Source organism: Lutjanus erythropterus, chromosome 16 (assembly GCF_056507025.1).
Source record: "Lutjanus erythropterus isolate fLutEry1 chromosome 16, fLutEry1.hap2, whole genome shotgun sequence".
Taxonomy (NCBI): Eukaryota; Metazoa; Chordata; class Actinopteri; order Lutjaniformes; family Lutjanidae; genus Lutjanus; species Lutjanus erythropterus.
In genome coordinates, this window is record NC_139332.1 from 17,290,651 (window position 1) to 17,309,095 (window position 18,445).

The 18,445-nt window shown below is 41.7% G+C and overlaps 1 protein-coding gene across 1 annotated transcript; it reads left to right on the top strand.

Annotated features, from left to right (window-relative positions):
• The first annotated feature begins 1,567 nt into the window (after positions 1–1,567).
• Positions 1,568–12,850, top strand: sp4 (sp4 transcription factor). The gene is made up of 7 exons (XM_084739031.1): positions 1,568–2,521; positions 2,769–2,839; positions 3,790–4,143; positions 5,259–6,462; positions 6,971–7,169; positions 8,466–8,665; positions 11,123–12,850. Exons 1-7 carry the CDS (start codon positions 2,515–2,517, stop codon positions 11,392–11,394), a joined length of 2,307 nt encoding a protein of 768 aa, XP_084595157.1. The 5' UTR covers positions 1,568–2,514; the 3' UTR covers positions 11,395–12,850.
• The last annotated feature ends 5,595 nt before the right edge of the window (positions 12,851–18,445 follow it).

Genomic DNA, 18,445 nt, shown 5'->3' on the forward strand with positions numbered 1-18,445 from the left:
ATAGAGGCCTGCAATCTACGTCAACATGTAGCTCTGTTTGTCAGCATTGAATTTAACACGTAATTTCCCTCCGGGAGATTGAAAGAGGTTTTAGTGCGTGGGTGGGAGCGATGACTTCTGTTCCAGACTGGTACAGAAACAAGAAACTTCTCTGTGTGATTGCTGCTTCCTCAACAAACGACTTTTCTCAGTTATGTTCTGCTCCTCTCCTGCTAAATACCCATGATTCAACAGTTGGCCTGAATCCCCTCCGAAAACACCTATTAAACAGTAGTAGAAGTAATTTTTATAGCCAAATACTACTAAGGCTACTTTTTATATTCCCTACACATTGACTACATCTGAATTTTACATAAAAAGACTGGATTACTTGTACAATACGAGTCTAAGTAGAATCATAGTCACCTGTGAAGAATACAACAGGTGGATTTGCCAAGGACAAGTGAAGGACTGCCAATAAGTCTTTTTTTCACCTTTGATCAAAATGTTGATTTGTTCTCTTAATCAATTAATCATTTAGACAAAAAAACTAAAGACCAAAACTGCAAAGATATTTAGTTTTACCAACCAACACTGACACTTTTGGGGACAATGCCAATATTATGATATCTATATATTGGCTGATATATATACAAAATATAGAACATATATAGAATATATACCTAAGTACACTTTTCTTGCAGTTATCTGTCAAAAGTGGTCAACACGTATAACAAAGATATGTAATGGAGGCAGGATATTTTAAAGTTTAACAATAAACTTTATTGTCCAAAATCATATCAAAACAAAAAACAAATAGAGCAAAATGTATGTATGTATTACACCTGAATTTAGAAAAAGGACCAAATATACATAAAATGCTGCCTATAGGCTTACAAATAAAAACATTTTGCATTATGTTCTGTTAAAAAAGTTTTCATAGAGGCGCAGATCCAACAACATACATGCCAATACCAAACCAGACTGATATAGCTGTAATATTAGGCAGATAATATCAGTTGACCAATATATCAGTCAGGCTTCATTCAGTGTAATATCATAGAAAATAAAAAAAACAGCACATGTTCACACTGAGAAGCTGGAACTGGTGACCTTCTTGGCATATACTGCAATATTGTGATTACTGTGAGGTGTGCTTATATTTGAGATACAGTGTGACAACATGACATTGTTTTACTTTTTTGCAACAAATTTAATATGACAGTTTTGTCCTTATTGGTAAAAACATATCAACTATATTATTACAATGCACACATATATGTTTCCTATATCAAAAGGTAACTAGTGTATTTCAAGCAGTCTGTGATTTATAAAGAAAATGTAAAAAATTGTTACAACTACCCCCAGTCTCCCCTACACCTGAAGTACCCAAAGAGCACCTGTGTGAAATTATCAGAAAGACCCTGCAGCTTCTTGTCTTCAGAGATGACAAATATTTGTTTATGCCTAATTTAATTAGTCTTTGTAAGTGTATTATGCTTATGAGAACAGGTGGAACGTGGATGGATGTAGAAAATATATTAAATCTAAATCTATTTGAGCATAGAGGCAAAACTGGGACACATTAAAACTGTGTTCCATGGTAATTAAAACAAAATGAAATTTCAGTTTCACTGCTTCATCTTATGTTTTTTTCCATCAGGACTGTCACCCTGTGACACCACAGTGCACAGAAAGTGGAAACAAACACACACACACACACACACACGCCTCCCTTTCCCGTTCGCCCAACCCCCCACAACACAGAAGTCACCGCCCTTCCCTCTCGCTCTCACACCAACATGACTACCATCACCGCCGCTCCAACACCGCGCCCGAAGCATCATGGGAGCTGTAGTCCCCGCCGCCCAATCCAGTTCGAGAAGGCGAGGCCTCACCAAAATACAACTCCCATCTCGACCCTCGCACGCCGAGCCCCGTCGTCCAATCTGAATATGTGGGAGGAGCGCGTCCGCCCACAAAAGCCACAGCTATCTCCCCGTATCTCCCCCTTAAAATAAAACCAATTGTGCAGGAAAAAAAGGGAATAGGCGTAAAATACAAACACTGGTGACGGTTCGTTGGCGGTGCACGACGGACGGCGACGAGGCGTCCCCGCGTCGTGCGGCGAGAGAAAGGTTGGAGCAGCGGAGAGGGTGTTGTCCTGATGCTTAAATGGAAGTGGGTGGGCCTCTACGGTCACACACTGCCAACTTCTCTGTGGATATCACTCTGACAAGCGCTCTTTTACTCGTTTATGGACTGGCTACCCGGTAAAAGAGGCGCACGACGGGGCTGCGAGGGGGCCGACGGGCCGGGGACGGTCACCGTGTCGTGCGTTATCTCCGTTATTCGGGGCTGCTTGATTGTGCCTGCGCTTGGCACCGCCCTTCCTGGCCGGTGGGTGGTTTCGTCAAACGGGCAGATCCGCCACGGCCCAGCCAGAGCCGAACATATAGGCCGTCCTCCGCCTCTGTACCCGGCCGGCCTTCTACCGTGAACTACACCCTCTCCCTCTCGGTATATTAATGCGTTATGAGTGGTAGGTACCCTCCCCCCTCTCCGTCTCCACCCCTCTCTCTCTGTCTGACAGATAGGAAGCCCCTTTGATATTGATGATGAGGTTACTGGTTTCTCCTCTACCTTCATTGATCACCTTTGTTGTGCTATATCTGCATACTGATAAATATTGACTGTGCCTTCAGCTGGGACTTAGTGCCACTCATAAATACTCATGTGATGATATTATAACAGGAAATATTCTCACATTTTCCCCTCTCTCTTCACAGACTCGAAGAAGGAATCATCTGGAACTGAAGGAGGGAAAGCATCTAAAAAGGGGAAAAGTTCTGGATCGCAGGTAAAAAGAAACAGAAAAGAAATGAGTTTATTATAGTTCATTACTTTTTGCTTTGCCTGTAGGCCAAAAATGTACTCCCCTCCCTCCCCCTTCCCTCCCTCCCAGCCCAGCCAGACACCTCTGGGGGCGTTTCTCTGGTGAATTCCACTTCCTGCTTCTGTGCAGCCCTGCTGAGAGCCAGCCCAGAGCTTCTTGAATAGGCTTATATGGCTGTCACATTTCAACCAGTGCACTTTTGAATTGTCTGTTTGAATTAGGCTCAAAATGATTTAATTCTGCATATGGATTTATTTTGAAGATCTGCAGCATTGGTATGTGACTTCTATTTTTAGCTGCTTTTTTAGAGGTTGTATATATCTTGGACATTAATGCTAGCCAGGCAACTATCCTTAAGTGCATATTTTGTTGTATGGCAAGCATCGTCTCTACGCTACTCCTTGCTATTGTATTTGTTGCACAATCTAGGCTGTTTTCCATGCACTGTTGAGAGGTGTATAGCATTAAAAATTTGCCTGCGACCTAGTTCCTTTCAAAGGGAGGAGGGAGAGAGAGAAGGCGGCATTTTCTTCCAGTGTTCTGAGAAAAGAGAAATGTGGTTCTCACACGCCCACCCACTCGCTTCCTGTAATACCGCCCACTTCCACTGACAGCTCTCTCTCTCTGTCTCTCTCTCTGAGCTTTTTGTGTTTCTTTTTTCTGTACAACCTCTCGCTCTTTTACTCTTTCTCTTCATTCCTTCAAATTGTTCGTTGTGTGAGTGTGCAGAAAGATACCTGCCCATTCCTTCCGGCATCTCTTCTTTCTTACATGTTGTACTTTCTTGTTTGTGTATGTATATGAGCTCTCTCTGTGTCTGTTGACTGTCTTCTCCACCCTCCCTCGTCACTCCTGTTTAACCGTTTCCCTCCCTGCCCCTCCCTTCCATCCCTCCCCCGTCCTCTCTCCTCCAGGATTCCTCTCAGCCCTCTCCGTTGGCTCTGCTAGCGGCCACCTGCAGTAAGATCGGAGGGCAGGGGGGAACCGAGGGGGCCCAGGCCCAAGCAGGGGCCCAGCAGCAGATCCAGGTCCAGACTGGTCAGATCCAGCTGCAGGCAGGTCAGCTCCAGGGTCAGATAGTAGTGGACACAGCTGGAGGTCAGGCACTTGTACCCCAGCAGCTGGAACTGGTCCCAGCTCAATTCACGGGGAACGGCTGGCAGATCATTACAACAGCGCCGACCATGGCCAAGGAGAACAGCAACCAGCCTGTCGCTGTGACGGTGGCCACCACTTTGGCTAATGACAGCTCACCTGGAGGACGCAAGGTAAAGGAGGTGGACACACAGTGGCTAGAGCTAGAGCTTCAACATTTAGTTAATTAATTGATCATAAGGGTGTCATGATTTTTCAAATCCACCATTTGATTTGACTTTTTTCAAGTCACAATTCAGTTCGATTTTCAATTTAAACATGTATTTGTGGGGACTGACTGCTGTAGAATATCAAATCTTGATTTGTAAAGATCAACAGATCATTGGTTTTGTGCCCTTACAACTGTCATTTACATTTTCAAATTCTTCTTTCAAAACATAGTTTATATGTTATTAAGTGTGACATGAGTAGGTGAGGGTGGAGAGCAAAAATACTGGGAGAATTTCTGACTCTGCCTTTTGGTAAAATTATTGAAATTGAAAACTCATTTTGATTTTCTCTTTAATTCTGAAATTTTGACACCCATAATTGATTAGATAGTTGGAAGAAAACTTAATTGCCAACTATTTTGATGATCAAGACCTGGGCGATGAAGTGATATGTGTCTGGCTGGGTGTTCAAAAATTCTTGGTACCTGTATTGGTACCAATACCTTGGCTTTCATACTGCTTCCTGGACAATACTTTTTTCTATATCAGTGATCAACAATATGAGAACTTCACTATTGGGACTTTTCAGCTATATGACTTCATTGGAGGAGGTTGTAGTGTAACTCCTGAGAAAGAGACGACTGTGAAGGTAGCGTTGTAGGTGGCATTGCCTATGCGGCCATTCAGTATATCATGACATGTGAATGGATGATTCTTTTCATTTTTTCACTAACTGTAATACTAATGTACTGTAATATTTTTTTTTACACTTCTCTGTTGTGTCCTGTGGTCATGTTTAATTTGAGCTGTTGGCGACACTGCTGCACTGCCCCTATGACTACCAAAGTTGCTGCTCTGTTTTGTCCATATATATGAACTTTCAGAAAACGTGCATAAGTATGGACAAAATGAACGCAGAGTATGGACAGAAGGATCTATTCATATCCATATGTGTTTCTAACGTAGAGCATAAGTGAGCTTTTAGTTGTAGCCCTAGTTTGATTGATTGTTTTTTGTGTTTAGTCTATCAATATTTGTGCTCTTAACTGTAGCTTAACAGCTCATTTTCTTTTGGGCAGGTGAAGCCAGTAGGTGGAACTAATAGTGTTGCAGCCAATCAGCAACAGCAGCAGTTCCAGATCATCCAGGTTCAAAACCTGCCCAACGCCGGGGGTGGGGTCCAGTATCAGGTCATCCCTCACTTGCAGACTGCAGATGGACAGCAGATCCATATCAGCCCGGCTCAGCCAGCCTCCATCGGGGCTCTACCAGAGCAGGTCCAGCTCATCCAAACACAGAGCCCGAGCCAGACCCAGACTATACTCCAGCCAGCCAACCAGCAGGCCATCTTGACGAGTACAGCCAATCAGACAGTCCCGCTGCAGATCCGCCCTGCGCAGTCTTTCCCACTGCAGCTGCAGACTCTGCAGGGCTCCCAGACTCCTGTTATGACCACTGTACCCATAAACCTGGGTGGCATGACCCTGGCTTTGCCTGTGATAAATAATGTTGGAGGGGGTGGGGCTGTGCAGCTTATCCAATCAGCAGATGGCACATTCTCTGTTGCTAATGGCAACCAGCTGGTGACAACAGCAGTGTCTGGGGCAACTCCTGCTACAGCATCAACTGGCTCGACAACAGTTGCCGAAGGTGACAGTGTGTCTGATGGGACACAAATGGTTCCTGTTGCATCAGAGGCTGTACCAGCTGACACCCAAGTGCAGAGCAGCGAGGCGGACTCTCAGAGCCAGAACCAGGCCAACGGGCTGCAGAACCAGACAGATACAGGAGGAACCATCCAGCAGGTGATCGTGGGCCAGGTGGGGCACCAGTTGGTGCAGCAGATCCAGCTGCAGCCCCAGGCTCAGAGTCAGGGTCAGGCCCAGGGCCAGCAGCAACCTCAGCACATTCAGACCCTCCAGCTGGCTCCGGGACAAACCCTGCAGCCCATCCAGGCCTTCCAGAACCCAGCCCAGGTCCTTATCCGTACCCCGACCCTGTCCCCGTCCGGGCAGATCACCTGGCAAACACTGCAGCTGCCTGGCGGAGTCTCCCTGCAGGGCGGCCTTGGGGCAGCAGTGCCACAGCAGCTAACATTGGCCCCGGTGGCTGGTGGGACCACAGTGGGGAGTGGAGGGCTGGTGTCCCTGAGTGGAGCTCCCCTGACACTGAGCGCAGCCCAGATTAACCCGGGGTCTGGGGTACAGACAGTCAGCATCGCAGGGCTGGGCACTGCTGGGGTTCAGGTGCAGGGAGTCCCCCTCACCATCACTGGTCTACAGGGTAAGGGGGCACTGTGGGTAACTGTGCAGTGACCAGAGTTATTGTAGTTCTGTATTTTTCATTAGTTACTATTTTTATGACATTTTTTATTTTTGTTTAGTTTCAGTTAGTTTCCAGAGTGGGTTTGCTCATTTCAGTTCAGTTTTTATTGTTTAAAAATGTTCGGTTTTTAAGCATGAGGAGACTTTGGTACATATATTAATAGGGACTGGGATGTCTTCATGACTGTGAGTCAACTGCCTTCATAAAATGTTGTGTTTGTATTGTAACACCTATTCTGAACTTCCTAACTCTTGCACCCATAGTATAATAATAGACATAACTAAGACTAATACTGAAACATAGCCAACTCTGGAAACTAACTGAAACTTAACTAAAATAAAAACAAAATATTAAATACTAATGAAAAATACAAAACTATAATAACTGTTGACTACCTGAAAGACAATGCAGTGCTTGTTTTTAATAAATGAGTTTACACATTTTGCCATTCTCAATCACATTTCAGGTCAACCACAGGGTCAGGATGGGGTCAAAGTTCAATCGTCTCCTGTAACAGTCACTGTTGGCAACGTGGCATCCGGTTCATCAATGAGTCCAGACCAGCTGGGCTCTGTACAGAGTTCTTCTGACCAGGAGGGACCACCCAGCAAGAGGCTTCGTCGGGTCGCCTGCTCTTGTCCAAACTGCAGGGATGGAGAGGGAAGGTATGAATACATTAGAAAGTCAGAGCATGATGCATTAAAGCGATAGTTTGGATTATTTAAAGTGGGGTTGTATGAGATACTTATCAATAGTCAGTGTATTTAAGTACAATAGATATTGGTCGCCACACCCCAAGTTTGGTGAAGCAGAGAAGAGCACCAGTGCAGATGCTAAGCAATGAACTGCTGTCAACAGGGTCAGCATCAAAAGATATTTTAACCATTCAAAAGAGGTCCTAAAACAGTTGGTTTAAGTGTACACCAGATTTAGAATGTTTTCACTGCTTTACTTTGTCATCAGACAGCTTTTTCTGTCAGGAATCTACTGATACATAATCCAACTCTCTCCACAACAAACAAAATCCATAGGTGAAGTCAGTAATTTTAATTGGCTGAAGTTGCTGATATACCACTGCCTCGAGCGGTTTGTTTGTTTGTATTTTTCTGTGACTTCAGTGTTTTAAACGGATAGTTCAGATGAAGGTTGTGATAGACCAGCAACTCGTGTTCTGTGAGATAAAATCACTGATTTCGCCAGTGGGGTGGTTTGGAGAGAGCAATATTTGGCTTATATAATGGTGGTTTTCCGTCAGAAAAGACTATCTGATGGCAAAGTGCAGCGGTGAAAGTATTCTAAATATAGCTTAAGTGGCTGAAATACTTTTTGCTGCTGATCCTGTCCACAGCAGTTCATTGCTTAGCTTCCATGCTGTTGCTCCCCTCTGCTTCTCATAGCTAGGAGTGCGCTGACCAACATCTACTGTTGGTAATTCACTGACTATGGGTAAGTGCCTCATACAACCCCACTTAAAATGATCTGAATTATCCCTTTTAACCTGTAGTCATGTGGAGAATTACTACATTTGTCTCCCTTTTTAAAGTGGTGTTTATAGGGTGATCAAACCAGCTATTTTCTTTAAATGTAAATTATTTCAAGTTATTTGTCAGATCTTACACACAATACATTTTTCACAAAAGTGGCACTAAGCACCAAATCTCATGCAAAAATACAAATATTCTTACATTTGATTGTTTGTCTGTCAGGAATCTACAGTTATGTGTTTATGATTATTCCAAAATGATTGATGACCGTTGTGTCATGTTGGGACAACTGGTTTGACAGATGGTCAGAACACAGTGCAGCTTGTGTCCTAAAGTGAGAGATCCGACCTCTCACCGCCCAGAACTTCACATTGTAATGAGGATCTGGCACCCAAACATCCACTGAGAATATTCAGAGAACAGTCAAATGGACTCAGCTTTGCTAGAATAATCAGTGAGTTAATTTTTGTGTTGCAGGAACAGCGGGGACCCCACAAAGAAGAAACAGCACATCTGCCATATGGAGGGCTGTGGGAAGGTGTACGGCAAGACGTCCCATCTGAGAGCCCACCTGCGCTGGCACACCGGCGAGAGGCCGTTCGTCTGTAACTGGATCTTCTGTGGGAAGAGGTTCACCAGGAGCGACGAGCTGCAGAGACACCGGAGAACACACACAGGTAGGAAACACAAACAGGGGTGTAGACTGGAGATGTGGGTCACTCCTGTCACATTGGTATGGTATGGTACTGAATTCAAACAAGTGCTTTAAAGAACTGTTATTTTCATCATGAATTAATGTAGTGTATTAATCTTAGACCAGAAATGTTATAGAGGAGGATTATTTTACAGATTAATAATAAACTTTATTGTCCAAAATGATATCAGGCCACTGAAATAGTAAACATTCACATTGTACATTTTTTAATACTTAGAAATAGCTATAACTGTATATAAGACTTGTGAAAAACTTAACATTTTGATTGCAAAAGGCATGGAAATATAAAACAGTAGTAAAAAAAAAAAAAAATTCTGTGGCCACTGAACGTGGTATAAGCGGGGTAATGTCCTTTGATGTGTCCATTATCAGGAATTAACTGGTGTCCAAGCCATTTTTTCTGATTTTTGGTTCGCCTGCCCTGCTTGTGTAAAAATGGTTTTAAAACCTCAACCTGGTAATACACAATCAGGTTATAGTTTGTTTTTTCAGGACAACCTGGGCTATCAGAATATGTATGCTGCAGTGATGCCTCATAAATGTATAAATAGTTGTATGACCATAAAGACAATAAAAGGCAGAAATTGAATCTCATAGACTTTTTTTAGCATTTGAAAATTATTCTGCCAAGTCTTGGCTATATATACTCAATGTGCAAATAAACTAATAAACTAAGCTATGAGTGCAGTGTCTCAAAGCAGTTCCTGTCTGGGCAAAGTGATGCTCTAAATCTGACCACAGATAACTTTTTGTGTGACATCACTTCCAGTCCATGAGGGCAAATACAATGTGTGAAAAGATGAGATGTATTCCTGTGTTGGGTGCTTCAGTAGTGTAGTGTTCAGTCGTACAGATCTGTAGATGCGATGGTAGGGTGAGCTTGATGTTACTCCATTGCACACAGCGTTTGGAGATCTAAAGCTGCATGTGACACACATACACAGCCTGATATAGCCACTCTGATTGCTGATAGACTCATTGCAAAGCATCATGGGTTAGATAGGACAGAACTAATAGGAAAGCTAAGGACAACAAGGACTGTTTTCAGCACAGAAAAACTGATAAATAATCACAAAAGATGTTGAGTATCATTACGGATTTATTGTACAAAGACTCAGAAAGACAGTGAAGTTTGAGGCTGGATTACAAAGCTTCGTAAAGGGATACAATTGACCCAGACCCCTCATTGAAATGGCGCAATGGAGAGCTTCTGGGATCTTTTAAGCAAGTCACTAGCACACGTCAGTGCCGAGTTATCTTACAATTAGTAATCACAATACTTTCCAGTAGACGACGTGGACACCATAACCATCTGACATACAGGGGAGGTATTATCCCTTATACATATATAATTGAACTTGAATTAAAGCTATACCATGTAACATTCACATATTAAAATGTCTAAAAATGCCAGACATGCTATATATTTTGTTTGGTTGTGTACTTACATTTTCCCAAATGGTTCCATCAATCTTCAGTTGCAGAGAAATCCATATTATATTCAAGCTAATGGTGCGTTTCCTACTAGCCGTTGCTAGCTATTTGTTTTAATTCCCAGGGAAATGTCTGATATACCAGAGAATGAGGAAGGAAGTCAGTGAATGTGACTAAACATGCTGTAAATAAAACTAATAAGTAAACTTGTCTGTGAACTGTGTATGTGTTCTGGCTGACTAATGTCAGATTCCCATCAGCTATGATTGTTTAAAAGTGATAACAACACCCATGATCCCACGCTAGCCTAAAATTATATAGAATTAATGTGAGAGAGAGAGAGAGATCCCTAGTGGCAGAACTTACACATTGCATGTTTAAGAATATGGATCAAATATATTTTAATTGCTGCCTATAAAACAAACAAATAAAATCAATCTGCATTATATTCTGTCAAAAACACAAATAGAGATAGAGATGGATCTGTCTAGCTCTATTTTTTTCAATTTTTCTTCCAGAAAAATGCTAAAAATAGTTGATGATTATTTTTCACTCCATGGTATATTTGTCCATCCATCCATTTTCTTCTGCGGCTGAGGTGGCAGCAGGCTAAGCAGGGTATTCCAGACATCCCACTTCCCAGCAACACTGTCTGGGACATGCCTGGAAAACCTCCAAAGGGAGGCATCTAGGAGGCTGGCTGCTTTCGACACAAAGGAGCAGCAGGGATTAATTATTTCAGCTCAAATCAAAACTCTTTTCAAATCCCTTATTATCATCTATTCACGTTTGAATTTTGATAACTTGCGCACCATTGCTACTTCATTCAGATAATTTCATTTCTTGCCCAACAGCTGACAGCTAACAATAATTACCGAGGCTGTTCTCTAAGTTCAAAGTATGCCCACAGCTGAGAAATATCTGTAGAAACCCAGGGGTCCATTCTTGATTTATTTTTCTCTAATTCTTGTCTTCTCCCCTCTAGGAGAAAAACGTTTCGAGTGTCCTGAATGCTCTAAGCGCTTCATGCGTAGCGACCACCTCTCCAAGCACATCAAGACCCACCAGAACAAGAAGGGCGGCGCTGCGGTGGCAATCATCACCACTGATGACATGGAGGAAGACGCCCCTGAAGGCCTGGGTGCCTCCCCCCAGATTGTCGCTGTGGCGACACTCACGCGTGACTCTGACCCCGCTACGCCCACCACCTCCAATCACCTGGAGGAAGAGGAGGAGGAAGAGGAGGAGTTCGAATAGGCAACTGACTCCTGTCTCTTTGCGGAAGGCTGACTTCCTGTTTTTTTGGGAGTCTTTGCAGAGACTGTAAGGGTGGCTACTTTTCCTTTTCTGTTTTTTTTAACTTTTAATTTTACATCGTTTTAAAAATGTTGTTCTCTCATGAAAAGGGACTCAAAAGAGACGGGGATCATGCAATGAACAGAAACCGAAAAATATAAACACCGCAATCTAAAAAAAACTAACAGATGTAATAACAAGAATTTTGTCTAAACATATGAAAGATTAGTTTGGCATTTATAAATGAATCTATAATAATTCCATGCCTGGTGGGGAGAGGAATGTAAGTAGTGTCTAGATTAGCACAAGACAGGGGGACCTGCTGAATCTAAAACCATCCGAGACATTTTCCTAATCGCAACAGAATCTAACTCTATGCACAAAGATGTGTTCCTGTTTCATACCTGTCAGACAGTGCTGAGGGTCAATCATGGTACAGGACTGTTGCAGAGCAGCGATAGGGCAGGGGGCAGTCTTGGGATGGTGTGTGTGTGTACATGTGACCCGTATGAATGAGCGTGTGTTTGTATTCCCATGCTGTCATGGAGAGGATCTACCTAATTTGAGTTTTATTCATGGTTCAGGTTGAGTCCTCACATCAGATTCAGGTGTTGCTTCCTTCGAGACCAGTCAACGGATAAACTGTTATTGAAGAAGAGAGGGGATGACTTAAAAAAAAGAAAAAAAAAGACTAGAAAAAAGCACATATAAAAAGATTTATAAATAATGCATTCCTATTGAGGCGCAGTGGCCATTAGAAAAAAAGGTTTCTATAGAGAAAAACAATCTAGCTTTCTACAACTTTGTTTGTGTAGTGAAAGCAATACTATAATGACAATCCTAGTGAAACCATGTTTACATTGTCAGGGGAAGTTTTCTCTGTTAATAAAACAAGCCAGTTCGCTCCAAGATTAGGGGAAAAATGCCTGAAAGCAGTGCCGTCGTCTGATCAGAGTGAAATTTTTATATGATTGATTGCAAGGGTGACCAGATCCCAATAAACCAGATGTGGGACAAATATTTTGTTTGTGTGTGACACAGGTAGTCTAAAATATTTATCTAAAAAAAACAAACAAAGAAAAAAAAAATCTATTTTGCCCCGTAACTCATAACGTCTCTATGCTTTGCCCTCTGGTTGAATCAGTAGCTCATTATGACACATTAAAGGAGATATCTGTGTTATATTTACTGTAATAAATCATAAAATGATCATGATATATTATCAGAGTTTAAGGAAACATGCTCAGTTGAAATATTCGCTACTCTGATAACAATACTATAGTTGCGATGCCCTTTGAAATTTCTACTCCGGTCCAGAATAACTAATTTTGTTTGCCGGTTTCATGCCAATTAGAGTTCATATTTATGCTGAATTATAAGTTTATGTCTGTTTATGAGTCGTAAGAAATCATTTTTCAGAAGGAGCAGATGTTTGTAATGGTTAAATTGAGCAATATGTTAATGGAGTCTGGCAGGAAATGAGACAGGCAGTTACTAAACTCAACTCCAGAGTGTGTATTTTCAGAGCATAGGGCTTTTGATTTCAAGACACCGGGCTTAGCTTTACATTGACAGACCATTCGACAGATATAAACCGCTGGTCAGCTTACACATGTGCTCATCTTGCGCTCCTGCAGTGTTCCTGCAGCCTGCCTTGTGGGGCGGCTGGATACTTGCTTCAACTAAGTAGGATTTCAACCTATTTAATATACGATCTATGGTTCCAACTCGCTGTTTGGACTGTAGTTCTCATTTTGGATGCGCAAGTGTTACATATTGCTCCTTTAAAACAATAAATATGTGGTTTTCCAGTCTTTGTTGCAGCTGCATTTCATTTTCTTTGTAGTCGTTCCCATCCATATTCCGCCTTAATATGCAGAGCTCGTGACTTTATGGTGACTAGTAATCGTCCTTGTCGGGCACAGGGCAGCAAAGATGGTGACAGGTTAACCTGCACTTGAGCCGCATGCGTGCAGTGTGATTGACATCAGACACACCCATGTGATAGCAGCCTTTCCTGCTGTCTTCACAGCCACTGGATAAAAGCCAGGTTTTAGAAAAGTGTCCTGCAGCAGTTTGACTTTTGAAAATTAGCGCCAATCAAAATGTGGGACATGGTCTCAATGAAGGTTGCAACTAACAGTTATTTTGATTGTTGATTAATCTGTTTTCTCATTTAATGAATTAGTTGTTTGGGCTTTAAAATGGTGAAAAATGTCAGTGTTTGCCTTTCTGTTTTGCCCACAATCCAATAAGATATATTTAATTAAAGTAAAGCAAAGAAGCAAGAAAAAAAAATTACATTCAAGAAGTTGAACTGATAAATCCAGTGGTTAGAGCCACTGCAGGTGTGAAACAAAGTTGAATTAATTTGATTCATTTAGGGGAAATAAACAAAATTGGCTGATGCTATGACGCTCATCTTTATTTCACGTAAATTCAACTTGAATCCTTTTTATCAGTTGTTTCCCCAACTGTTGTTTATTTATAATAACTGGAGGTTGGGGGGCCGGAAAATTGGAACCCCTGGATTAATCAGTTATCAAAATAGTAAACGATTAATAATTAATTAATTGTTGCAGTCTTTTTTGTGAAAGAAAATCCCAAATTATCTGATTTAACTGTGAATATTTTCTGTGTTCTTTGTTCCTTTTTGACAGTAAACTGAATATCTTTAGGTTGTAGACTTTTGAGATCATCATCTTGGGCTTTTGAAAACACTGATCAACATTTTTTTTTTTTTTTTCAATTCTAGACATTTTATGGACCAAACAACTAATTGATTAACTGAAAAAATGATCAAGAGATGAACAGATAGCGAAAGTAATTGTTAGTTGTAGCTCTAATCTAAGGTGAGACACCTGGTCACCCTGTCATTTACCATCAGATGGTACCTGGTAGATTCGTCAGACGGCGGCACCGTCACTCAAGTTGCTTTTTGCCTCCTGTGCTCTGGTGACGTCCCCTCTCCACCTCCAACTCTGTTACATGACCGATGTACCGCAATTGCCTTAACACAAGCTGTTGTACGGCGGGAACTACAGAGTTAGGCGGATGGATACGTGGAGGGCAGACCAGAGCGCAGGGAGGCGAAGGGGCAGAGTGATCAGAGCCGTGGGTGGGGGTGGGTCGGGCTATTTAACTGTGTGGATATTATGAGATGTTTTCTGGTGGTGTTGCTCTGTGTTAGTTCAGTGCGTACATTCTTTTTAAATTAAAGATGCTTTTATTTTATAGAATTTATCAGTTGTTTTAAAAAAAGTCCCCTCCCAGTATGTTAACACACAGGACCCCCAGTGTGTACGGCTAATTTATTATTTATCCTTGATTTGTACTATTTGCCTTTTGCTGGACTTGTATTTGTGTGCGTTGATTCTGAGGTTGTGTACAGCATGTTTCAGTTTTTGCCGTAGTGCTGCTTCTCTCTTCTTTACTCTTTGTGCTTCGGTTTTTCTTTTTCTACGTCTGACCATTGCTGTTCATTTCTTCTTCTCTTTGCGCCATAACGTGTTTTTGGAGAAAAATAAATAACAAAAGAAGAAGAGAGCAAAAAAGTTACTATTTGTTTAAAAGTTGAAAAGGTTGATACCAAACAAATTTAGATGTTTTTGGTAATATTTTGTGTGACAACCAACTTTTCTTTCTTTGATATTTTGTAGTGACATCTCATTTGTAAATCTTTTTCTAAAGATGTTTGTTCGTCTCCATGACATTTGATAATGGGTTTTTTGCCAGGTTAGCCTCAAAGGCTCCAGTTTATTGATATTTTTAAAACTGGTTTGTACAAACGTGTTATGTCAATAAAAAAAAAAAAAGGAAAAAAACTTCAAGCAGAAAAGATGCTTTGCCTGCATAACACTTGACAATAAAGTGATTAAAACTGTCTTAAATTCCCCTCTGATGCTCGGGTATTTGTGTGATTCAATCAGATGGAACCCAGTAGAAGATGGTACACTTTGACCTCAACACACACACACACACACACACACACACACACACACATTTTGTATAACTCCTCCCGCCCCCTTATTACTGGGTAATCTCTCAGCTGTGTTGTGACAGAAGTGATGGTGGAGTATCTGTGCTGCCTTTGGGAACCATTACTGATCACAAATAAAAGCATTTTTCAAGAATTTTCAAGGTGCATTTTCAAGCATTTCCAGCAACTTACAGCTGGGGTAAATTATAGGGTTGTTTTATTACTGATAACAGTGTCGGTCTCCGATATTCACTGGAATCAGTGAGTACGTGCATCTGTGCTCCAATCACTACCACATAATTAATTAACACTGAAACTGCAGCAACCCATACGCCTTTCTCCTTTTTTTTTTTTTGGTTTTAAATATGTTTGCCTTGATTTGAATTGGTATCAGGAAGGAAAAATGGTATCGGAACATCTCTAGTAAATTACAAGATTACATGTTTTCACATACTCAAAGTTAATATTTCACTTCATCACATTAAATCAGATGTTATTATTCTATAAACAACTAAATTCGTTTTGTGATATCATTCTACAGAGGGGTGACAAATGCTTCAAAACGTGTCACCTGTCCAAGGGGGGGGGGGGGGGGGTGCTTACTATTAGGCAAAGGTTGCCAGTTGCCTCAGGCTCCAAGGTACTAAGGGCCCCGTAAATTGCCTGAAGAATTTATGGTTGGTGAGGTGTAGACTGTTGAAAAATGAAGCTTTGCTACCCCAGCGGTGCTGAAAAAAAAGAGGAAACAGGAGGATAGTAAAAGTAAATACCCACTCCAGTCACAGTCTGTTCACCCTGCTGTCATTTGGCAAGACATACAGAAGTATCCACTGCCTTTCCACCAGACTACAGAGCAGCTTCCTCTTGAGGCTTCTGTGAGATTCCTCAATTCATCATCAGCACTCCACCATAGATTAATGCTTATTTTTTTGTATCTCTTGATTATTGAAGGATTAAAAAGGGGGAAGAACAACGGATGAGGCAGGCCCCATCGCTGTTTTTGTCTTAGGCCACAAAATGACTAAATCCACCCCTGCGCCCATCTCTTAGTGGACTTGGCATCCTATGTAATTTGAATGAGATGATATCCCTCTTATCTTATTTCATTATCTAAAAAGTGAACTATTCATTCAGAGAATATGAAAGTAATGCAACTTCAATTTCACACACTTGATACAAAATCCAAGCATATTTCAAACCCTGAAAACACTTCATTAAAACTGATCACCAGCATGTATGAACCCTGCCAGCTGTGGCGCCTGCAGCTGCTGCTACGAGGATCAAACCTGTGACCATTCAATGACAGGATGATCTGTTACCAACCTAAAACCCACAGCTGCTTTAACCGATTGAGTTATTTTAGTTTGTGTGGACGCACAACGAGCGGATAAACAGCCTGCTTCAGATAAAAAAGATCTACAAAACATCCAAAGTGTAACTCAGTTACAATCAAAGTGGTACTTGTGCGAGTTCACAAGCAGGTCACTCAGTTTACAAAAAGCATCACGTAGTCGGCAGCTCACGCATACCTCTGACATGTCACTCCTTTGAAGTACTTCAAAAACACCTAAATCTACAACCTCTCTCTGCACCCTCCAGTGTTTTTGTAGCATCTGGAAGGTTTTTTAAAAAAAGGGAGTTTGTTGTAATGAACTCCTATAGCAGGCCTATTCAATCTATGACCCGTGGGCTGAAACTGTACATCATTGTGATTTTATTTAAATAACCTGCTCATATTCCAAGTTTATGAGTGTTAACATTGTTTATTAGAATATTGTCTTATTATTAATAGACTAATTAGCTCATTCATTGTTTGTTAAGCACAAATACTTTTATTTTAACTCAGACTGTTTATGCAGAAGGAATTTAAGAGTCAAAAGTGACAAAGGTGCTTTGTTTTTCATGTACGTTTGTGCGTAATGCTTCTTTTCCAACTTTGAAAACCAGTGAAGTGGAGATTTGCAAAAGCTGTGACCAACTATTGCAATGCATGTATATCTAATACACAAGCACACAACCTCTCGACTTCCATGGTTTAAGCACCAGGAGTGGGATAAAGTCACATCAGTGGAAAAAGGAACTCTCTGCCAAGTCCAATGACACCTGTCTCAAGGCTCTACGACAAACTATTCATGAGTTATAACAGGGGTCATGACTAAAGTGTAGGCTGTGTAAAAGAGTACCAGTGATACCTCCCACAAATATCTCTGACAAATGGCTATACAAGTGATGAAACGAGGTGTGACTACAGTATAGCAGGCAGGGTATAGGTCGCTAATGAAAAACACACAACACTGCTGAGTGCAATGATCCCTCCCACACAAGTTTGCAGCTAAGGGGTCATTGGTTTGGTCAAATTATGTGAAACCATTTAAAAGTTACGCACCTTTTTGTTACAGGCCACTCCCACTGCCACGCATCCTTTTTCAGTTGACACGAACAATTAATCAGCGGTCCTTTGGCTGATGACCAACCTTTCCACTAAATGTTGTACGAGTCTGCGAATCCATCTGGAAGTTTGCTACTGGTCTCTCCCATTACCACGCCCCACTTTGGACAGATGGACAGACAGACAGACACTTACAGGTGAGACCAGACATGTAAACATTTGGCCTGATGGCACTTAACTTTTTAAAATCTGGCCCTTCTAAAAGCAACTGAACAGGCCTCTTACAGAATTGGTACAAGGACCGAGCTGGAAGAATACAGGTGTTAAAACCTTTTCCAGTCTGAATCTCATTAAAAGTGTACTGTAAGGCCAACACTGATGACAGATAATTAAGACATGAGTGATGAGACTAAAGTTATAATAAGCCTTTCTATTTCTGTTTCTGACTCTCATTGCATGATGCCTCATGAAAACCCAGTGACCTCCGGTTGACCCCTGCCCTGCAGCAACGGTACATGAGCTGAGCTTCAACTGGCTCCCTGAGCAAAGACTTGACCTGGATGTGACCCCACTCACCTGGGAAAATCACACCAGGTACACAGCAACTACAATCACACACACACACACACACACACATTATCCTA